Source organism: Plecotus auritus (genome assembly GCF_963455305.1).
Source record: "Plecotus auritus genome assembly, chromosome: 10".
Classification (NCBI taxonomy): domain Eukaryota; kingdom Metazoa; phylum Chordata; class Mammalia; order Chiroptera; family Vespertilionidae; genus Plecotus; species Plecotus auritus.
In genome coordinates, this window is record NC_137785.1 from 55,409,035 (window position 1) to 55,426,121 (window position 17,087).

Genomic DNA, 17,087 nt, shown 5'->3' on the forward strand with positions numbered 1-17,087 from the left:
CCCAGCTTTTTCCCCTTCCCAATCCTCGAGCCCACGCTACCCTCAGAAACAAACAAAGCCAGGTGCACGTGAGGAGGAGCCAGGAGCCTGGAGGAAGCGGGCACCTGTGGGCAGGCTGGCCCATTCCTCTGCCCTCCTTGTGCCCAGCTGGCTCCCCTTCATGGCGGCACCGAGGGCACACGGAGAAGGTCGAGGGGGTTCTCTCTCTGCCACCTCCAGCCTTGCCCGCCAGCCCCCCAGGGTCTGCGGCCCACTCAAGCCCTCCTTCCCCGTCCTGTGAAAACAGAGCCGCGCGTGGGAGACCAGTACAGACAAACATTCTCTTTATTGAGCTACACATGGATTTTCCATTAGTCAGAGAAGTAGACTGGCAGTGTGGAAGATATCACAGAAACCTCACCGATTGGGAATAGAAAGGCTTAGAAAGACCGTGGGCTTTTTTTTCCCAAGTTTTTTTTTTTTTCTGTATTTTTAATTTTTTTTGTGTTTAGTCGTTTTGCCTCCTTTTTATCTGAAATGGCTGTGACTGGTCTTCAGCAAATGTCTTAAAAGTGAAACCGTGAAGAGGTTTGGGGTTTGAATACGAGTCAGAGTAGAAATGACAGGACTGACTGGTCATGGAAACTGGCTTTCGTGTAAACACTGCATTCCATCTTTGCTTTTTAAATTTTTGTGTGTGTTTTTGTTCTTCTTTTCCATCTTGTGGCATTTAAAAAAAATGTGGGAGATTTTTTGTTGTTCTTTTTGTCTGCGGCACAAACATCCATCCTCACATGAGAAAGAGTGGACACAGGTCACCGAAACAGAGGAGAAGGTGGAGGGCGCGTGCGCGCGCGCGCGCGCCACACACACACACACACACACACACACACACACACACACACACACGGGGAGCATCCATCTGAGACCGAGAAGCAAAAAGGTCAAAGGAAAAAAACCCGCAACCCCGACCCCCAGACAAGGAAAGCTGCTCGGGTGTGTGGCACACAGGACTCATCAGGACAAAAAGGAAAAGGAAACAATGATGGAGGGCTTTGTAGAAAGGGGGTTGGCGGGGAAATGGTTTTCCATGGGGCTCTTTATGCACATGATCCGGATTCTTTGGGGCAGCTACGGGCCAGTGAGAGCTGTGCTTTTTCTATACAAACCTGGGGTGAGGGTGTAGCTGGAGTGGTTGGGTGTGTGTGTGTGTGGTGGGGGGGGAGGGGGGTGGGTGGCGTGGGGTGCAAAGCGCAGCCCGGTCTGAGCACATTCTGGAAACGTGGTGCGGTCAGATAGACCTGGCACCTCTGCAGGCATGCTGCCCCCACACCTGCCACCAGGTGAGAATGGGGGGGGGGGGTGCAGATGTATGTTTCTTTATTCCAAAAAAAGAGAGAGAGAGAGAGAAAGAAATATGGATGTAATGGTGAGTTTTCCATTTTCCTTTTAAGCTACAAAGCACATGAGAAATGTTCTTTTTTTTTTTTTTTCCTTTCAAATTCTAAATGTAGAGAGACTCAACTAAAACCGGGTTTCTACAGCATTCTACAGAAATACACAGCCGTCAGTCACTCTGGGGTCGTAGGTTAGACAGGGGCTTGATACAGAAAGGCTGTGTGTCTTACAAAGGCCAAAAGGTCATGCTACCAGGAGATCAAGGTCAACAGCAGAGTCCATGAAGCGGTCTGTAGAGAGAGAGATAAGGGGGTCCAGTCGGACCAGTTTCTTTGCTTTTGAAAACCAACAAACCAACCAACAAACCCCGGCGCATTTCTCATGTGTTGGAGGCGGGCGAGATGGGGCAGCATCAAAGGGAGATGAGAAGCAACCCCAGGAAGCCCAGCCCAGGCCCCTAGAGACCTCCTCTGTGGCAGGTCTGCAATCCAGCCCTCCCTGTGGCCCTCCTGCCCCCATCTCCCCCTCACCCCCTCTCCCTCGCACCCTGCATGTCCCTCCCCTCAGCTGCTCGGACAAAGCAGACCAAGTCTCCCTTTTCTGCCTCGTGCCTGGTTAGGTGAAGAAAGAGACCAGGAGACAGTGCACTGGTCAGAGCAATGGTCTTCTAAGTCCTTGAACCACCACCACCACCACCACCCAAAGAGAAGCGTCCTTCATTTGCCCGTTGTTTTTGGGGGTGTAGGGCAGGGAGATGGTTAGGGCCTTGGCCATTTTGTAAAGGATTTGGGGATTTGCAGAGAGCCGGGCAGAACTGAGAGCTCGGGGTAGAAGCAGAGACAGGGGCTGGACCGATGCCAGGCCGCTTGGCCTCCCGCTGCTCGCAGACATGGGTCTCAGAGGGTGAACCTACGGGGCTGGTCTCCCAAGTCAGGACTCCATCACGGCTCGTGTGTGTGTGTGTGTGTGTGTGTGTGTGTGTGTGTGTGTGTGGGCGCGTGCGCACGCGTGCACAGGCACACACCTGCATGCTCATGGGCTGACCCAGGAAAACCTTGATCTATGGGGTGGTGGTCAGTTCTGTCCGAAGCTCTTTCTAGTACAAACTAAAAAGAATTTTTTAATATATATTTGTGAATATATATATATATATAAGTTTTTGTTACGCCTTTTTTTTAAAGTTTATTTACCAACTTGCATTTGTCAGTAATGTGTGGTGTGCGGTGTGTGTGTGTGTGTGTGTGCAAGCTTTTCTGAGTGCTGGAATCATTACCAAGTAGGTTGCTATACAGGACAAGAGGTCAGTACAAGCCGCAGCCCCGGAGGTTGTTGGCAATGATGATGTCGGTGACGGCGTCGAATACCACCTGGATGTTATTCGTGTCTGTGGCACAAGTCATGTGACAATAGATTTCTTTGTTGGGGGAGCGGTTTTTGCTTTCAAATTGTGCTTGGATGTAGGCGGCTGCGTCTTCGTAGGTATTGGGGCCTGCAACAAGACAGAAGAGGGAGAGGCCCGGTGAGAGCTGGCGGGGACGGGGTGGGAACCCCCAGGCCAGAGGCGGGCTGGGGCATTTCCCGGAAAGCAGGTGCCACGGGCCAAGAAGAGAAGCGTCCTTCATTTGCCCGTTGTTTTTGGGGGTGTAGGGCAGGGAGATGGTTAGGGCCTTGGCCATTTTGTAAAGGATTTGGGGATTTGCAGAGAGCCGGGCAGAACTGAGAGCTCGGGGTAGAAGCAGAGACAGGGGCTGGACCGATGCCAGGCCGCTTGGCCTCCCGCTGCTCGCAGACATGGGTCTCAGAGGGTGAACCTACGGGGCTGGTCTCCCAAGTCAGGACTCCATCAGACAGACCCTCCCTCCCCAAAGGCGTCCTCGCATTTTACAGCCAAACCCACATGCGGCTCTGCATGCGCCTGGCGTCTGGCTTTTCAAGGTGTCTCACTGTTTCCACCCTGGATGGACCCAGGAGCCCTGGGCAAACAATGGCCACAGAAGGTCCCTTTGCTTTCTGGATGAGCACCCTGAGGCCCCGCCCCGGTCTGCCCTGCATAGCACTCACCCCTGGTCTAAACCAGTCCTGCTTGCCCGGCCAACATGGCTCAGTGGTTGAGCATTGACCTATGAACCAGGAGGTCACGGTTTGATTCCTGATCAGGGCACATGCCTGGGTTGTGGGCTCGATCCCCAGTAGGGGGTGTGCAGGAGGCAGCCGATCCAGGATTCTCTCATCATTGCTGTTTCCATCTCCCTCTCCCTTCCTCTCTGAAATCAGTAAAAATGTATTTAAAAAGGAAATAAAAAGAAACCAGTCCTGCTGCTCTGAGAAACAAGGCAGTGGCCTCTGAGGGGGGGCCCTGGCAGGTGGGGATCCAGGACTCCTGGTGTCGCAGGGGGTCCTGGGGGCCGAGCTGGACCTGCACGTCTCCCTGCACGTGGCAGGGCTGGGGCGCCCCTACGCAGTCCTAGTCCTTGAGTGAGTGGCCAGACTTAAGGGCGTTGGTATCCCCTGGGTGGGAGGTTTAAGGTGCTAGCAGCGTGTGTAAGACCAGCTGGGCCCCACTGCCCCCACCCCTGTTCCTCACTGTCCCCTTGATCCTGGCTGGGGCCTGGTGGGGATATCTGTGGAGGATGCAAAGACAGTTCTGTTCAATCAGTTGCACCCCCAAACCCACGTGGCTCTGCCCTGTGGACAACTTTCAATCACCATAAAATATAGAGCAACACAGAATTTCCTAAGCGCCCAGCAAAGGAAGAAGCGTCAGTGCCACTAGGATCTGGGAGCTTGGAACCAATGCCATCCGGTGCTGAGGGTGTGGGCCATACCTCCCCGGCCCCACCCCCGGCCCCACCCTCCTGCGGTGGGTGTGAGCTGCATGGGGAGGAGGGGGCTTGGGCTGCTCAAAGGCTTCTGCAGCCAGATAACCCAATGTGAGGGGTTGGGGGGGAGGGGGGGCTTCATCCCTGGAGTCGGGGTCAGGATGAAGAGCCCACAGGTCAGAACCTCTCTCTCAGCCCATAAGTGGTGAGTCTGTAGTGAAGCCATCAGGTGAGTGGCAACTCGAAGACGAGACAGAGTGCCAGAGTGGACCCCATCAAGGAGCTTCCTGTTCAGAGAGCACCAAGACAGGGCACTGATTGGGGTGAAAGTGCCTGGGAATGACTCCAGGGATGCCCAGCTCGTGTCTTCTCAGCATCTGCTGAGTCCTCGCCCTTAACACAGAGCTCGCCTTGGCCATCCAACTACTACCTGCCCCTGCCTGTCCTCTGCCCCTTCAGCCTGCTTTGTGTCCCCAGTGGGCCTTGGCACCCCATGGGCTACTTCATTGGGGACGATTTGTCCTCCGTTGTGGTGATGTTTGAACCCAACAGCAGTGACGTGGGGTTGGACCCCTCTGGCTGCTCTGCAGAACTCAGATGTTCCCCAGATTCAGACCGACCTCCCTGGGGGCAGCCAGTGCCTCCTACCGCACAGCTACGACGTGGGCCATGTCCCAGGCCCCATGGGGCTGGGTCGCAGGGGCCAAGGAAGAGCCTTAGGGTGGTGCCTGCCTGAGGGTCTGCCAGGTCCTCTGGGTCCTGACACTCATCGGTCACCACCGCTTTCTCCAGACCTGAACTGGTCCCGCAGGGCCCTGGCTGAGGCTGGGAGAGAGGTCAGCAGGGGCCGCCTACAGACAGGGCCCTCCTCGGCCTGGGGACCTCTGGGCCTGTCCCAGGCCGCCCTGCAGAGGGCTCCTTCCGCCTCCTCCGAGGCAGCTCCCCCGTCCTTGGTTCCCATCCTCTGAGTAGCTGATGGCCAGTGGGATGCAGACCAGGCACCGGGCCCTGTGCTCTCCACTCACCCCTGCGGCCACCCCGCCCCGCAGGCACTACTGTTGCTACTGTGGTGCCAGATGAGGAACGGGGCCAGGGGGCTCACCTGCCCAGAGGTGCAGGTGGTCTGGCTCCAGAGGCTGTTTTTGTGGCCCTGCCGGCCGGAGACATGCTCCTGACCATTGCCTGACCCCAGCCTGCCGCCACCCCGGCTGCCACCCCTGCTCCTAGCACCCTGGAATGGGCGGGAGCCTTGCTGATTGACAAGCAGTGGAACACCAGTGACAGACAGGCTGTGCTCAGAACAACCGATGGGCCTTTCTCCACATCGAGGGTGAGCGCCACCACTTCCCAGCGGTGGAGAAGGATGGAGGGGACAGTGGAGATCTGGGAGCCCAGCCCATGCACGCCCTCCCCTCTCTCGGGGCTGCCTGTGAGGCTGTTCCTGCCTCAGCCAACCTGCGGCACAGCCTCCTCCACTGCAGGGTGCAAAAGGGGCCCCCAGAAGCTTCCCCGTCCAGAGGGACCAAGGCTGGGCTCTGCACTAGCCCCTAGCTGTGGCCAGGGGCCCGCCAGCCTACAGCAGCTGCCTCCCTGGGCCGGCAGCCCGATGCCTCATTTGCCGGCTGCAAGAGCTCCGTGTGGGGTCCGGGATACATTCCCCTGGGAGCCAGATGGGAGGAAAAAGCCCCAGAGGAGGTGGGAGAGAGGCAGGCAGGCAGGGAAGGAGGAGGCCTGCGGAGAGGAGGAGGAGGAGGGGCTTGGTTTGGGAAAAGATGGGAGGTGGAGGAAGAGGGGGAAAGCAGGCCTGATGGTGGAGGGGGTGAAGGATCTGGCGGGACACAGGCAGGTCTCTGATGGTAGAGAAAGCAGGTGTGGCCACTCATAGGCCACGTGGCTACCCTTTCTAATTCAGGCCCAGGTGCTGTGAGGCCAGCAGCCGCCTGGGGAGGTTAAGGGGAGGCCACTGGGGAGACCGGGGGAGGCAGGAGACCTCCTCTGGAGGTGACCAGGGTGAAAGGGGAAGCCTGCTGCCCTGCCTTGCCAGGTCACTCCCGACTCACCTGGTCACAAAGCATATGGATCAGAAGGTCCATTTCCCCCCACACCCAGGGCCGTGTCCTGGGAAGGGCCACGCCTGGCCACACCCTGGCGTTTTCCTCTGCGCCCTGCTGGACTCCAGCAGCGGCGCCCCGCAACACCAGCCCGTGCTGGCCCGGCAGCCTGTTCCCGGAGCCACAGGTTCACGCCTGTGCAGGGGGACCCCGGTCCCTGGGAGGGGTGGGGCTTCCTCCTGCACAGGGCCCCGAGACACCCACCTGTGTATTCAGGAAAGCAGATGGTCAAAGGTGACTTCTTGATCTTCTCACCAAAGAGATCTTTCTTGTTGAGGAAGAGAATGATGGAGGTATCGATGAAGAACTTGTTGTTACAGATGGAGTCGAAGAGCATGAGAGACTCGTGCATGCGGTTCTGCGGCCGCAGGCGGGAGGGCGAGAGCGGGACAGACAGCGAGAGGGAGACACGGAGACAGGGAGAGAGAAGAAGAATTAGGTTTGAGAGAGAGGAGCTGGGCTACTCAGCAGCTCGGGAGGGGCTCCCAGGCCCGTGGCTTCTCAGCAGGCGGACAGACAGAATGGTGATCTGCTACACAGCACTGGGCTGCCCACGTCCAGCGCCCAGACTCATCTGCGCCCCTCGTCTCAGGGCCAATGCAGACAGTGACCCTGCCATGGCTCCCGGGTGAGGCCGAGGACCCGGTGACCTGGGCTCTCCCCTTGCGAAGTCCCCAGCCACAGGAGGGTCTCCCTGAATGTGTGTGCGCGCGCGTGTGTGCATGTGTGTGTGCTGGGGGTGGTGGAGATGGGATGGGAGCCCAGAGTTGGGCTTTGGCCCTTCCTGTCCAGACCTGCCCTCTTGAGCCCCATCTGTGGGTGGGGTGTCCTCTGCGAGGGGTGAGGGACTGTGTAGGTCCCTCCTGTGACCGCGGGGAAGTCACACCTGGGCCAGCCGTGTGGGGGAGATGCGTCCGCCCAGGCTGTCTGCAGGGGAGCCCGGGAGACGGGCCACACCTCCTTGTACACAGTCCGTTCAGCAAATGAATGCGCGTGTTGGGCCTCCAAATGAAGCAGAAGCCTCCAGGGACAGCCTCTTCTCCTGGGCCCAGGCCGAGGCCAGCTCCTTTTGTGGTGGGATGCCAGGCGCACACTCGGGGATGGGGGTGGGGGGGGGTGGGGTGCGGGAGGGGTCTCTTGGCAGTGTGGGGAGCCCATCTCTCAGCGAATGAACCCCTTTCTGCCCGGGAAGGTGACTTCCTGCGATGGACCTCCCTGGGGGAAGGGACAGCTGCCCTCGCCCTGGGAACATGTCCCCCTCACACCCAGCTCCCTGGGCCTGCAGCTCAGGCCCAGAGTGATTCCGGGGTACCGTCTCCCTCTGAAGTCAGAAGACTGAACCAAACCAGGGCAAGAGCAGAGAGCAGTGTGGGTGCCACTGGGTCTTATTCTCCGAGATGGGGGTGGGGGGTGGAGGAGGGGGGCAGGAGGCAGCAGTAGGAGCTGAGGAAGCTGCCTGTTCTGTTGCCATGGCAACTTCCCCTATCTGAGCAGGAGGAGGAGGGGAAGGTGGGGACACGTCCTCCATGGTCACTACGACCCACTCTGCCGTCCGGATCTGCACCCAGCACTTCCCCTGCCTCTTGTCGGTTAATCTCACCAACCCTTAGGGGGCACGGGAGTGACAGGGCCGGGGTGGGGGGGGGGCAGCGCCAGAGCTGGGCAGTGTAACAGGCTTCTCCAGTCACTCGGAGTGGTCGGTGGCCTTCAGAGGAGGAAACAATGAGGGTCATGACGGCCCAAGACCGCCTCATCACACCTGTGACCTGCAAGGGTATTGGCCCCAGACCCTTGTTCTGTGGCCGAGGCTGGGGGCGGGGCAGCGTGCATCCTCTGTTGCTTCTCGGGAGCCACCAGACAACAGTTACTCCTCCCCTGGGGACCTGCCGCAAAGGCCACTGTCCCTTTACTCTGCTAAGCAGGTTCGGCAAACCCACGTGATCTTACCACCCTCCTAGCCTCAATCAGTCACCTTCATTCTTGGTCCCCCCACAATCCTGTTCAGGGAAGAGCGAGACTCATTGGCCCCGGGCATCTCAGAGCCTGTCCGTAAAGGGGCAGGTGAGGTCTCCCCGCAGGCCAAGGGCAGGGCCTGGGCCTGTGCGCGCTCAGCTCACTGGGCACTGAGGTGGGCAGAGTAGAGATGCTCTGACACCCACGGACTCTACAGGAAAAGCCCCCCCCCCCCCCGACAGAGCCGCCTGTCCACAGCCACTCAACCCAGCGCTGCCAACCTGCACAAGACGCCCGCGCCCAGCCGTACCGCACAGTCCCAGCATTGCTTTGTCTACAGACACTGGGGGTCACGGTGGGGACACATGCCTGGGCGCTCCCGGGACCAGCGGGACCACCAGGGTGAGGAGCTGAGAGCGGGGCGGGGGGGGGGGGGCGGTTGGCGGGGCTGAAGGGCTTTTTCTCCAGAGGCCCCGAGCTTAGGTCTGGAGGAAAAGCCCAGGCCAAGCTCTCGGCTAAGGATCTGACTGGCACAGCGCCCCCCCACCCCCTCTTACAGGCTGGATGTGTGCGAGGCCCTCTGCGGCGGCTGGGGCTGTAGGAACGGCCACAGGCTCCTGCTCTCCCAGAGCTCACAGTCTAGTTGGGGAGAGGCAACGCCACACACGACAAAGGTCTGCAGGCCCGGGAGGAGCTGGGAGGCAGAGGGCACGGCGCACAGTCAGACCCGGATTCTCCAGGAGGCAGAGGGCACGGCGCACAGTCAGACCCGGATTCTCCAGGAGGCAGAGGGCACGGCGCACAGTCAGACCCGGATTCTCCTGGAGGCAGAGGGCACGGCGCACAGTCAGACCCGGATTCTCCGTGAGGGAGGGCACGGTGCACAGTCAGACCCGGATTCTCCATGAGGGAGGGCACGGCGCACAGTCAGACCCGGATTCTTCAGGAGGCAGAGGGCACGGCGCACAGTCAGACCCGGACTCTCTAGGAGGCAGAGGGCACGGCGCACAGTCAGACCCGGATTCTCCAGGAGGCAGAGGGCACGGCGCACAGTCAGACCCGGATTCTCCGTGAGGGAGGGCTCTGGAGGGTCTGGAAAGAAGAGCTGGTCCTGGAGGTGCGGGGAGGAGGGGGCAGCCGGGGTGGCACTGAGCCCCCTCCGCGCCCCGCAGGCCTGGTGGCCATCCCTCCCCGCACGGACTGGAGCCCATCACCAAGGAGCCAAGAGCACAGCTTGTCCTCACGGCCTTCCGGGAGGAAGCAGATGCCGGAATACAGTGCAAACGGGAGGCGGTGCCACTTGAGAAAAGAGAGAGAAGCCAGAGGTCACAGCCAGACGACAGCCACCACCCCCACTTGCAGCCACCTGCCCGTCTGCCCCCGCCCTGCGCCTGCTGGGCTTCGGGGCGCTGAGAGCAGCAGGAGAGCAGCAGGAGAGCTGGGCCCCACCCCCCAGAGCGGAGGCGGGCGGCACCATGCACACAAGGACCGGAAGGCGGGCTCTGCACAGCAAAGACCAGCCTCGGCCCTCAGACAATCCCGAGCGGTGGGCAGGGCGGCCAGTCACAGGAGTCCTTCCGACCCCAGCGGGGCGTGCCCCCTCCACCAGGCAGCCCGCAGGCATGTGGGTGCGCCTGGCGGAGGCTTGGGCACTGACACAACACACCACACTCACACTAGAAAGAGCTGGCACTTTTATTAACGTAGGTGACTAATAAATACACGACGGCAGCCAATAAGTGATGACAACCACTAGAGATTTATTAAACCCACAAGTCACTCTACTTACAAAATTGCAGTTAATATGGGGCGGGCAGAGGCGGCGGGATCGGGAGGTGGGACCGCTGGAACCTAAGGTAGAAGGTTTGGGAAGGAGGGAGGGGGCGCCCAAGGCCACCCCTGCCTGGGACAGGGGAGGAGAGCAGAGAGGCTGCAGCAGCAGTGGGGGCTGGGGCAGAACCAGGAGGCCCAGAACCAGGAGGGAAGGGCCTGGCTGGCAGGGAGGCAGCAGGGATTGGGGGTGGGGGGAGAAGGGGCTACAGGAGCAGAGGTGTGTGGAGCTGCTGGCTGCTGAGCAAGGGGGGCCCTCACCCTGGTGGTCTTGGTGCATGGGGCCGGAGGACGAACCCTTTCCTTCCAGAGGGACTCTCTAACCAAGAGGGCCATGGATTTAGGACTCGGGGTGCTTCCTGCTTCTGCCCTGACAGGGGCCTTCATTTGCTGGGGTGGCATCTGCCTGGAGCCCCAGGACCCCCCGAGGGGAGGCCCCCGCCCTGCCGCACTGGGGGTCGGGGAGCCTGACCACCATCACACAGCGGCACCCGGAACGGGCTCTCTGCTCGGGGTGGGGCAGAGGCCACCCATCCTCAGACCACAGTCTCCGCGGGGCCAGTCCTTGGGCCCTGGGCCCTGCCCCCTCAGTCAGGCCAGACAGCCCTGGGGACCTTGCTCAGTTCTCTGCATAGGACCACCCACAGCACGTCACTCACATGTCCCCCTCCACCCTCGACGGAGCCAAAACCCAAGTCATCTTCGGCTGTTACGCCCCATGGCGGAGCCGTTGGTGACAACGTGGATGGGCGACGCAGAGGACAGCGAGGGGGTTTCGCCCCGGACACCCTCTCCTCCAGGACTCGCACTGCACAGCCAAGGTCACCCTGTCAGGCCTGGAGGGTCAGAGCACGCAAGAAATGAAGCAGCGCATCCGGGAGGGAAAAGGGCAGGAAGGCCCAGGCGACCGGCTCCTCCTAACGCTGCCACCGGGGAGGGTGGGGCCTGGCTCCTGCCAGTGCTCTGACCACTGTGCTGGGAGGGGGCAGCGGTGAGGGGAGCCCTGGGCCTGGGGAGTCGGCGACTTCCACCTCTAGGACGATGGTGGGGCTCGGCCAGCATCCCCCCTTTTTGTCGATTGCTTTTGAGTCTGGGGTCCCAGGGCAGAGGTAGGGGCACAGCTGGCCACCCCAGGGTGATGATGCCGGGAAATAACTGCTGTGTCTTCCGTGTTGGGCAAAATGGCTTCACGGGCCGGCTGCCTGTGACGGGACATTCGGTCTTTGGCTCCGGGGGCCTGTCCTCTGCCCGGCCCCAGCGGCTGTCAGGAGCAGCACAAGGGGCATGAAACCGAGGGGGCTGCTGCAGGCCGGCTGCCCTGGGATTTCCCAGGAGGCCGGGCACAGCGAGCAGGCACTTGGCACTAGAGACAGCGCTGTGCACCTGCCAGGCACCACCCAGAACCGAGGGCCTGGAGGGACCGGGGGCCAGCCCAGAGCTGGGGGCCCCGGGGTGGCTGGACGGGCAGAGGGCTTGAGGAGGGAGCCAGAAACCTCTCCAGGTGCTCTTCCCATGGGCACCCAGGGGCTGCCGGGGCTGTGGGACGGTGGCATCAGCCAACTGAAGTGCCAATTGCCAGAGGCCAGCCCAGGCCTGGGTCGCCAGAAGTTACCCTCCCCCCCACCATTCCTACCAAAGCCCCTCCAGAGGTCCTAGGACTCTCTTGGGGGAGGGGGTATATGGTAGGGCACACTTTAGGGTGGCGGTCCTGACACCTGCCCTCCTCAGCCCCAGGGGCTGGCAGGACACCAAGACGGAGGGAAGCTGGGGACTGGCCTCAGGGGCTGGGTCCACAGCCCCCTCCCAGCCTCCCCACCTGCAGAGCCAGCCCCTGCCAGCTTGAGTCGAATTCGCTGTAAATTCAGAAGGAAAAGCACAGCTACTCACACCCAGAGCAGCGGCCTGAGACGGGGAGATGGGGAAGGCGGATGGGTCACCGGACCTGCAAGGACGGCGTGAGGCCCCATCGCCGTCGACACGCGCTACCTCCCCTCAGCATCCCCACCGCCCACCTCTTCCCTGGCCTCTGTCCAGGCACCGCGGGACTCCAGCCCTCTCACCATCCACCACGTGCCTTTGCAGTCAGTCGGTCTCAGAACCAGAACCTTTTCCAGACCCACGAGGAGTCCGGATGAGGGCTCCCCAAGGGTGTGCCTGGAAGGAGGGCCCGGAGAAGGAAGGGCTTGCACCCCAAGGCTGAGATCCAAGCGGGGGAGGGAGGAGGCACTCGTCCAGGCCTGAGCCCTTGGACCCACGCACAGCAGGCCCAGTCCCGGCCTGGCTTTTGATGACGGAGCTGCCCCGACCAGAGAGACCCCAGGAAAAGGTGAGCACTGGCTCCCACCCCTCCCCTTCCAGCGCCCCGCCCCACGGCCGCCCCTACCACCTGCACAGCCCCAGAAGCCAGGAGACCCTGGCACTGCCAGTCTGAGTCACCAACTGCAGGGGTTGCCCATTCGGGGCCCCCACGGCGGCCTTGGCTCCATAGCTGCCTCCTGAGGATGAAGCACTTGGAGATGGAGCAGAGGCGAGAGAGCTGCAGGCAGGCAGGCAGGCAGGCGGGCAGGCAGGCAGGCAGGCAGGCAGGCAGGCAGGGGGGGCCTGCCCCAGGCACTGTGCGGGTGCTCAGACCCTGCCCAGCCCGTGTCGCCGTGTGCTCTGATGTCTGGGGCTGGGCGGCTGTGGACGGTCCCTCTCCCTTTGTTGCCAGCCGCTGTGCTTGCTGGTGCAGAGAGTCTGAGAGGCCCGAGCTCTGGTTCCCGGGGATGGGGGGCACGGGCCGGGTGGGGTGGCAGGTGGGAGGCCAGGCCGGGGCTCAGTAGAGGCCACAGCCCCGCAGGTTTTTGGCGATGATGACGTCCGTCACGGCGTCAAAGACAAACTGGATGTTGTTGGTGTCGGTGGCGCAGGTGATGTGGGTGTAGACCTCCTTGTGGGCTGACTTGTTCTTGCTCTCGTACTGGGCCTGGATGTAGGCCACGGCTTCCGTGAAGGCACTGGGGCCTGCGGGAGAAAGCGGAGAAAGGGGACAGGTGAGGCGAGGCCACCGTCGGGGCCTCCCGGCGACGGGGTGAGGAAACGCAACTGCTCAGCTGCAGACCCTGCAGGCGGGTCCTCTCCTGTCCGTGACCCCCCAGAGCAGGCCCAGGTGGGTAGAAACTGGTGCCTGTGAGCCACCTTGGCCTCCTCCTCACCCTCCCCTCTCTCAGGCTCACCATCCGGCCCCTGACTTGCTACCTCCCTCGGGGTGTGCACATCGCTCTGCTCCTGGGGGAGCCCAGGCGGAGGGTTTCCAGGAGAGAAGCTGCTGTTTGGGGAGGAGAACTGGGAGCTTTGCGTGGAAGCCCCCTACCCCAGGCTCCAGGAAGTGGGGCCCAGGCACAGGCAGGGCTGCCAGGACCCTTGGAGGGAGGGCAGGAAGCGGTGCTGGATTTTGGAGCCACTGCGCTAAGCCTGGGTGGCTGCTGTGCAGACTGGGAGTGGCCGCCCTGGAGGGGGCTCCAGCCCCTCAGACTACAGCTCTTTCCCAAATCTGGGCTGGAGGGGCCTGCAGGTACTCTCAGGCCTTCTCAGTCCCAAGCCGGCCTTGGTGCCCGACCTACCCGCCTGCTCCCGCTGCCTCCCAGGCCACAGCGGAGGTCAGTCAGGGCAGCATCCCTGCACCCCCAACTTATAGCTAAGAGGGGGCTGCCTGGGGGTGTGGGGCTGCTGAGCCCCATCCACTTCTGGCCGCACGCAGCTGGGGGCCTGGATGCGGGGCAGTCGGCTTGTTCTTGGGGCGGGGGAGGGAGGCCGGGGGCCTGGTCAGGCTGGGGATGCCCACCCACCTCTCTGACCACGCCCTGGCTATCGACTGCTGGGTCCCTGGGCTGCTCCGGCCACTCGACAGCTAGGTAAACCCATGGCAACATCATCATCACAGCGCCCTCCCAGGAGGCCCGGTCTCTGCCGCCTGTGCAGCTCCCTCATCTCCAACAGGCCATTGGGATTTCGTAACCACCATGGGGGAGGTGTCATGACAGCTGTTAGTTATGACCACAATGGTCACAGGAAGAGCAGATGTTTAGTGAGCACTTGCTGTGTGCCAGCTGCCATGCCAAGCCCTCCATGTTCACCAGCTCACGTGGCCCTCCCGGCTGCTCTGCGAGGGAGGGCTGGACAATCACGGTGATTATCCCCATTGCACAGACGTGAACACTGAGGCCCCGAGAGGTTCTATAACCGGCTGCGAGTGGCAGAGCCAGGGGCAGGACGCTTGGGCTGCTGGGCTCAGCCCCGCGGTAACCCCCTCATCATGTTGGTATTGCCCCCTCACTGATCACCTCTATTTACAGAGGATCAAGCCGAGGCTGAGCTCACACAGCCAGGACTCTGGCCCTGCCTCCCCTGAGCAGGTTGCCCCACTGGCTGCCCGGTGCACCGCCCCCCTCACTACAGCACATGGAGGAGTGGGGGCTGCCTTTGGTTTTGTGTTGGATTCTCCATGGTTGAGTCCGGCACATTCTCAGGGCACACACGGGGAGGCTGAGCTCTGGATGGGGGCCTGCTCCCCAGGTTCCCGGCGGCCAGGCTCCTGCGTCCCTACCTGTGTATTCCGGGAAGCAGATGGTCAGCGGGGACTTCTTGATCTTCTCCTCGAACAGGTCCTTCTTGTTGAGAAACAGGATGATGGACGTGTCCGTGAACCACTTGTTGTTGCAGATGCTGTCAAAGAGCTTCAGGGACTCATGCATGCGGTTCTGCAACAGAGCGGAGAGGCGGGTGAGCGCCGGTGCGCGGGCCTGACCCACCCCGGCCACCACACAGCGGGACAAGCCAAGGAAATGTCCACTGACGTGGCGGGACGCACCACCGAGGGACGGAGACAGGAGGACCCACAAGGACAAGCGGGCACGGTCCCCGCCTCATTCCACACGCAGGCAGGCTGGAGCGGGGCAGGGCGGGCGGGGTGGGGGGTGCTGCCCCAGCCCTCCTCCCCCAGAGGGCTGACCTGGCTGGGGCAGCAAGGTCGCTGGGGGCCTCCAGCTCACGGAGAGGGCATGCACCATGCACTCGGGGCAGGGCCACCACTATCCAACACGTCTACACGGAACCGCCCGCCATGCAGATTCCTCTACCGGGGGGTCATTCCGATTCGCCAGCGGGGGTGGGGTGCACGCATTCCGTTGGGGCACATTAACCGAGGACGAAGAGATCCTCGAATTAATCCCGAGTTGGAAGCAGACACAAAGGGACAGCGTCTGGGGGGTGATCTTGCTGTGGCCTTGGTGTGGGTGGAGACTGGGTCGGTTGGCTGGGCCATGGCTGGGTCATGGCTGGGCAGGGGTTCGGGTCTGGGTGAGCCGCTTAACCCAGCAAAACAGATGAAAACAGAGAGGAAGATAAAAGCCCAGCAGAAAACATGAGAGAAAGAGAGAGGGGAAAAAACCCTGAAAAATTGGTTCAACCAGTGTCAGGGCCGGGAAGCCAACGCAGGTCCAGCCTGGGGCCCCCGTGTGGGCTCAGAGGCCACGGCCACCGAGGGACCGCGGACCGCGTGGCTGGAAATGGACGCGAGAGGGGGGAGGACCAGCCTGAGCCCAGCGGCTGGAGAGGGTGAGGCGAGAGTGGGCGGGGCAGGCATCACACAGCAAAGTCACCCACGGTGCCCCCGGACCTGCTGCTTTCAACTCTTAGCTGGTGGCTGCACTGGAGGGAGGTGCTTCATACCTGCCCGGCGTGGAGGGTCCCTCAGAATCTGCTCATGATTTGGCCTTGGTTTGGCAAATTAGGGCCCTGTAGGTGGTGGTGCCGGTGGTGGTGGTGACGTGGTGGCAGGCTGAGACCCAGTGCCGCCGAGGCCACTGGGGTACGAGGGCAGGATGAGGCCCCGGGCTCCTGGGTGCGGTGGACACGGTGGCTGGGCGGTGGACACAGTGGCTGGGCGATGGGCGGTGGGCGGCAGCCACCAGCTCCAGGAGCCACCTCCAGGCAGCTGTCCCGGGCAGTCCAGACTCTTGCCTCAGGCCAGGGAGGGACCCGTGGGGCTGACCAGAGAGAAAGGCCGGGACCGAGGGCTGGTCAGCGGGGCCTCGTTCCTGCTTCCAGGGCAGAGTCCGTAGCCCACAACGTGTCCTTCAGCCACACTCCTGGACAGAGGAGCCGACTGTTGCCATGCGCTGCGTGGAGTCCCGAGTGCAGGCTGCCCTTCACAGCCGCGCCGGCTGAGCGCCCACCGTCAGTCACCCTTTTAAGGAGCAGGACGTCGAGCAGCTGCCTCATGACACAGTGGCAGGGCCAGTGCTGGACCCTGGGCCACGTCTGTCCGGTTCCCAGCCACCCAGCGCAGCCACGTGTCCTGGACAGACGGTCGTCAGCTTAGTTCCGTAGCAACGGTGTTGCCCTCGCTGCTGTGGGCGACGAGCCGCCTTCCTGGGCTGCTGTCCAGTTCTAAAGCCCATCCTGCCCTCTTTCCTGGGCTGTCCAGCTGGCTGCTTTGGGGAGGAAGGGGCCCCAGGAGCAGCCCATCCCTGGCCTGGGCCCACCTGCCTCGGCTTCCCCAAGGTCCTCTGCTCCAGCCCCAGGGAAGAAGGCAGGGCACACGGGGAGGGGAGGTGAGTGAGAGGGACAGGAAAGGCAGGAAGGAGGAGCAGCATGGAAGGAAAGCGCCCCGGGACACCGCCCAGCTCAGTAGCAAGGGCTGGTGAGGAGTTTGCAGACGGCTGGCCAGGCCGGACAGGGCAGGCAGACGGGAAAGGCTGCCCGAGCTCGGGGCCTGGCATCTGCCCAGCCCCACGGTTAACGGAGGCCCGAGGGCCATGGAGCTTCCACCCCGTGGCTGCCAGGCCCACCCAGACATCCCTCTGCCCCTGCCCTGCTGCAGAGGCGCGGGAGAGCCCTGCCCGTGACCCGCGGCCTGGGACTTGGCTTGGAGCTGCCCGCAGGCCTGGCCGGCAGGACCCAGAGGAGAGGCGCGAGCGAGAAAAGCCCTCCCCCACCCACTCTCCAGCCCTTCACT

The 17,087-nt window shown here is 62.1% G+C and overlaps 1 protein-coding gene across 2 annotated transcripts in view; it reads right to left on the minus strand.

The window, feature by feature from the left end:
* Positions 1-306: 306 nt before the first annotated feature.
* GNAO1 (G protein subunit alpha o1) overlaps positions 307-17,087 on the minus strand; it is a 131,858-nt gene continuing 115,077 nt past the window's right edge. Inside the window, exons 7-9 of one of the 2 annotated variants that reach the window (XM_080643737.1) lie at positions 6,512-6,665; positions 2,651-2,866; positions 307-1,667 (exon numbers count right to left, since the gene is read on the minus strand). In XM_080643737.1, coding sequence (XP_080499863.1) covers positions 2,679-2,866; positions 6,512-6,665 — 342 coding nt within the window. In that variant the 3' untranslated portion in view covers positions 307-1,667; positions 2,651-2,678. Of the gene's footprint in view, positions 1,668-2,650; positions 2,867-6,511; positions 6,666-12,531; positions 13,094-14,675; positions 14,830-17,087 lie in introns of those variants that run through there. The other variant, XM_080643738.1, reaches the window with a different exon arrangement.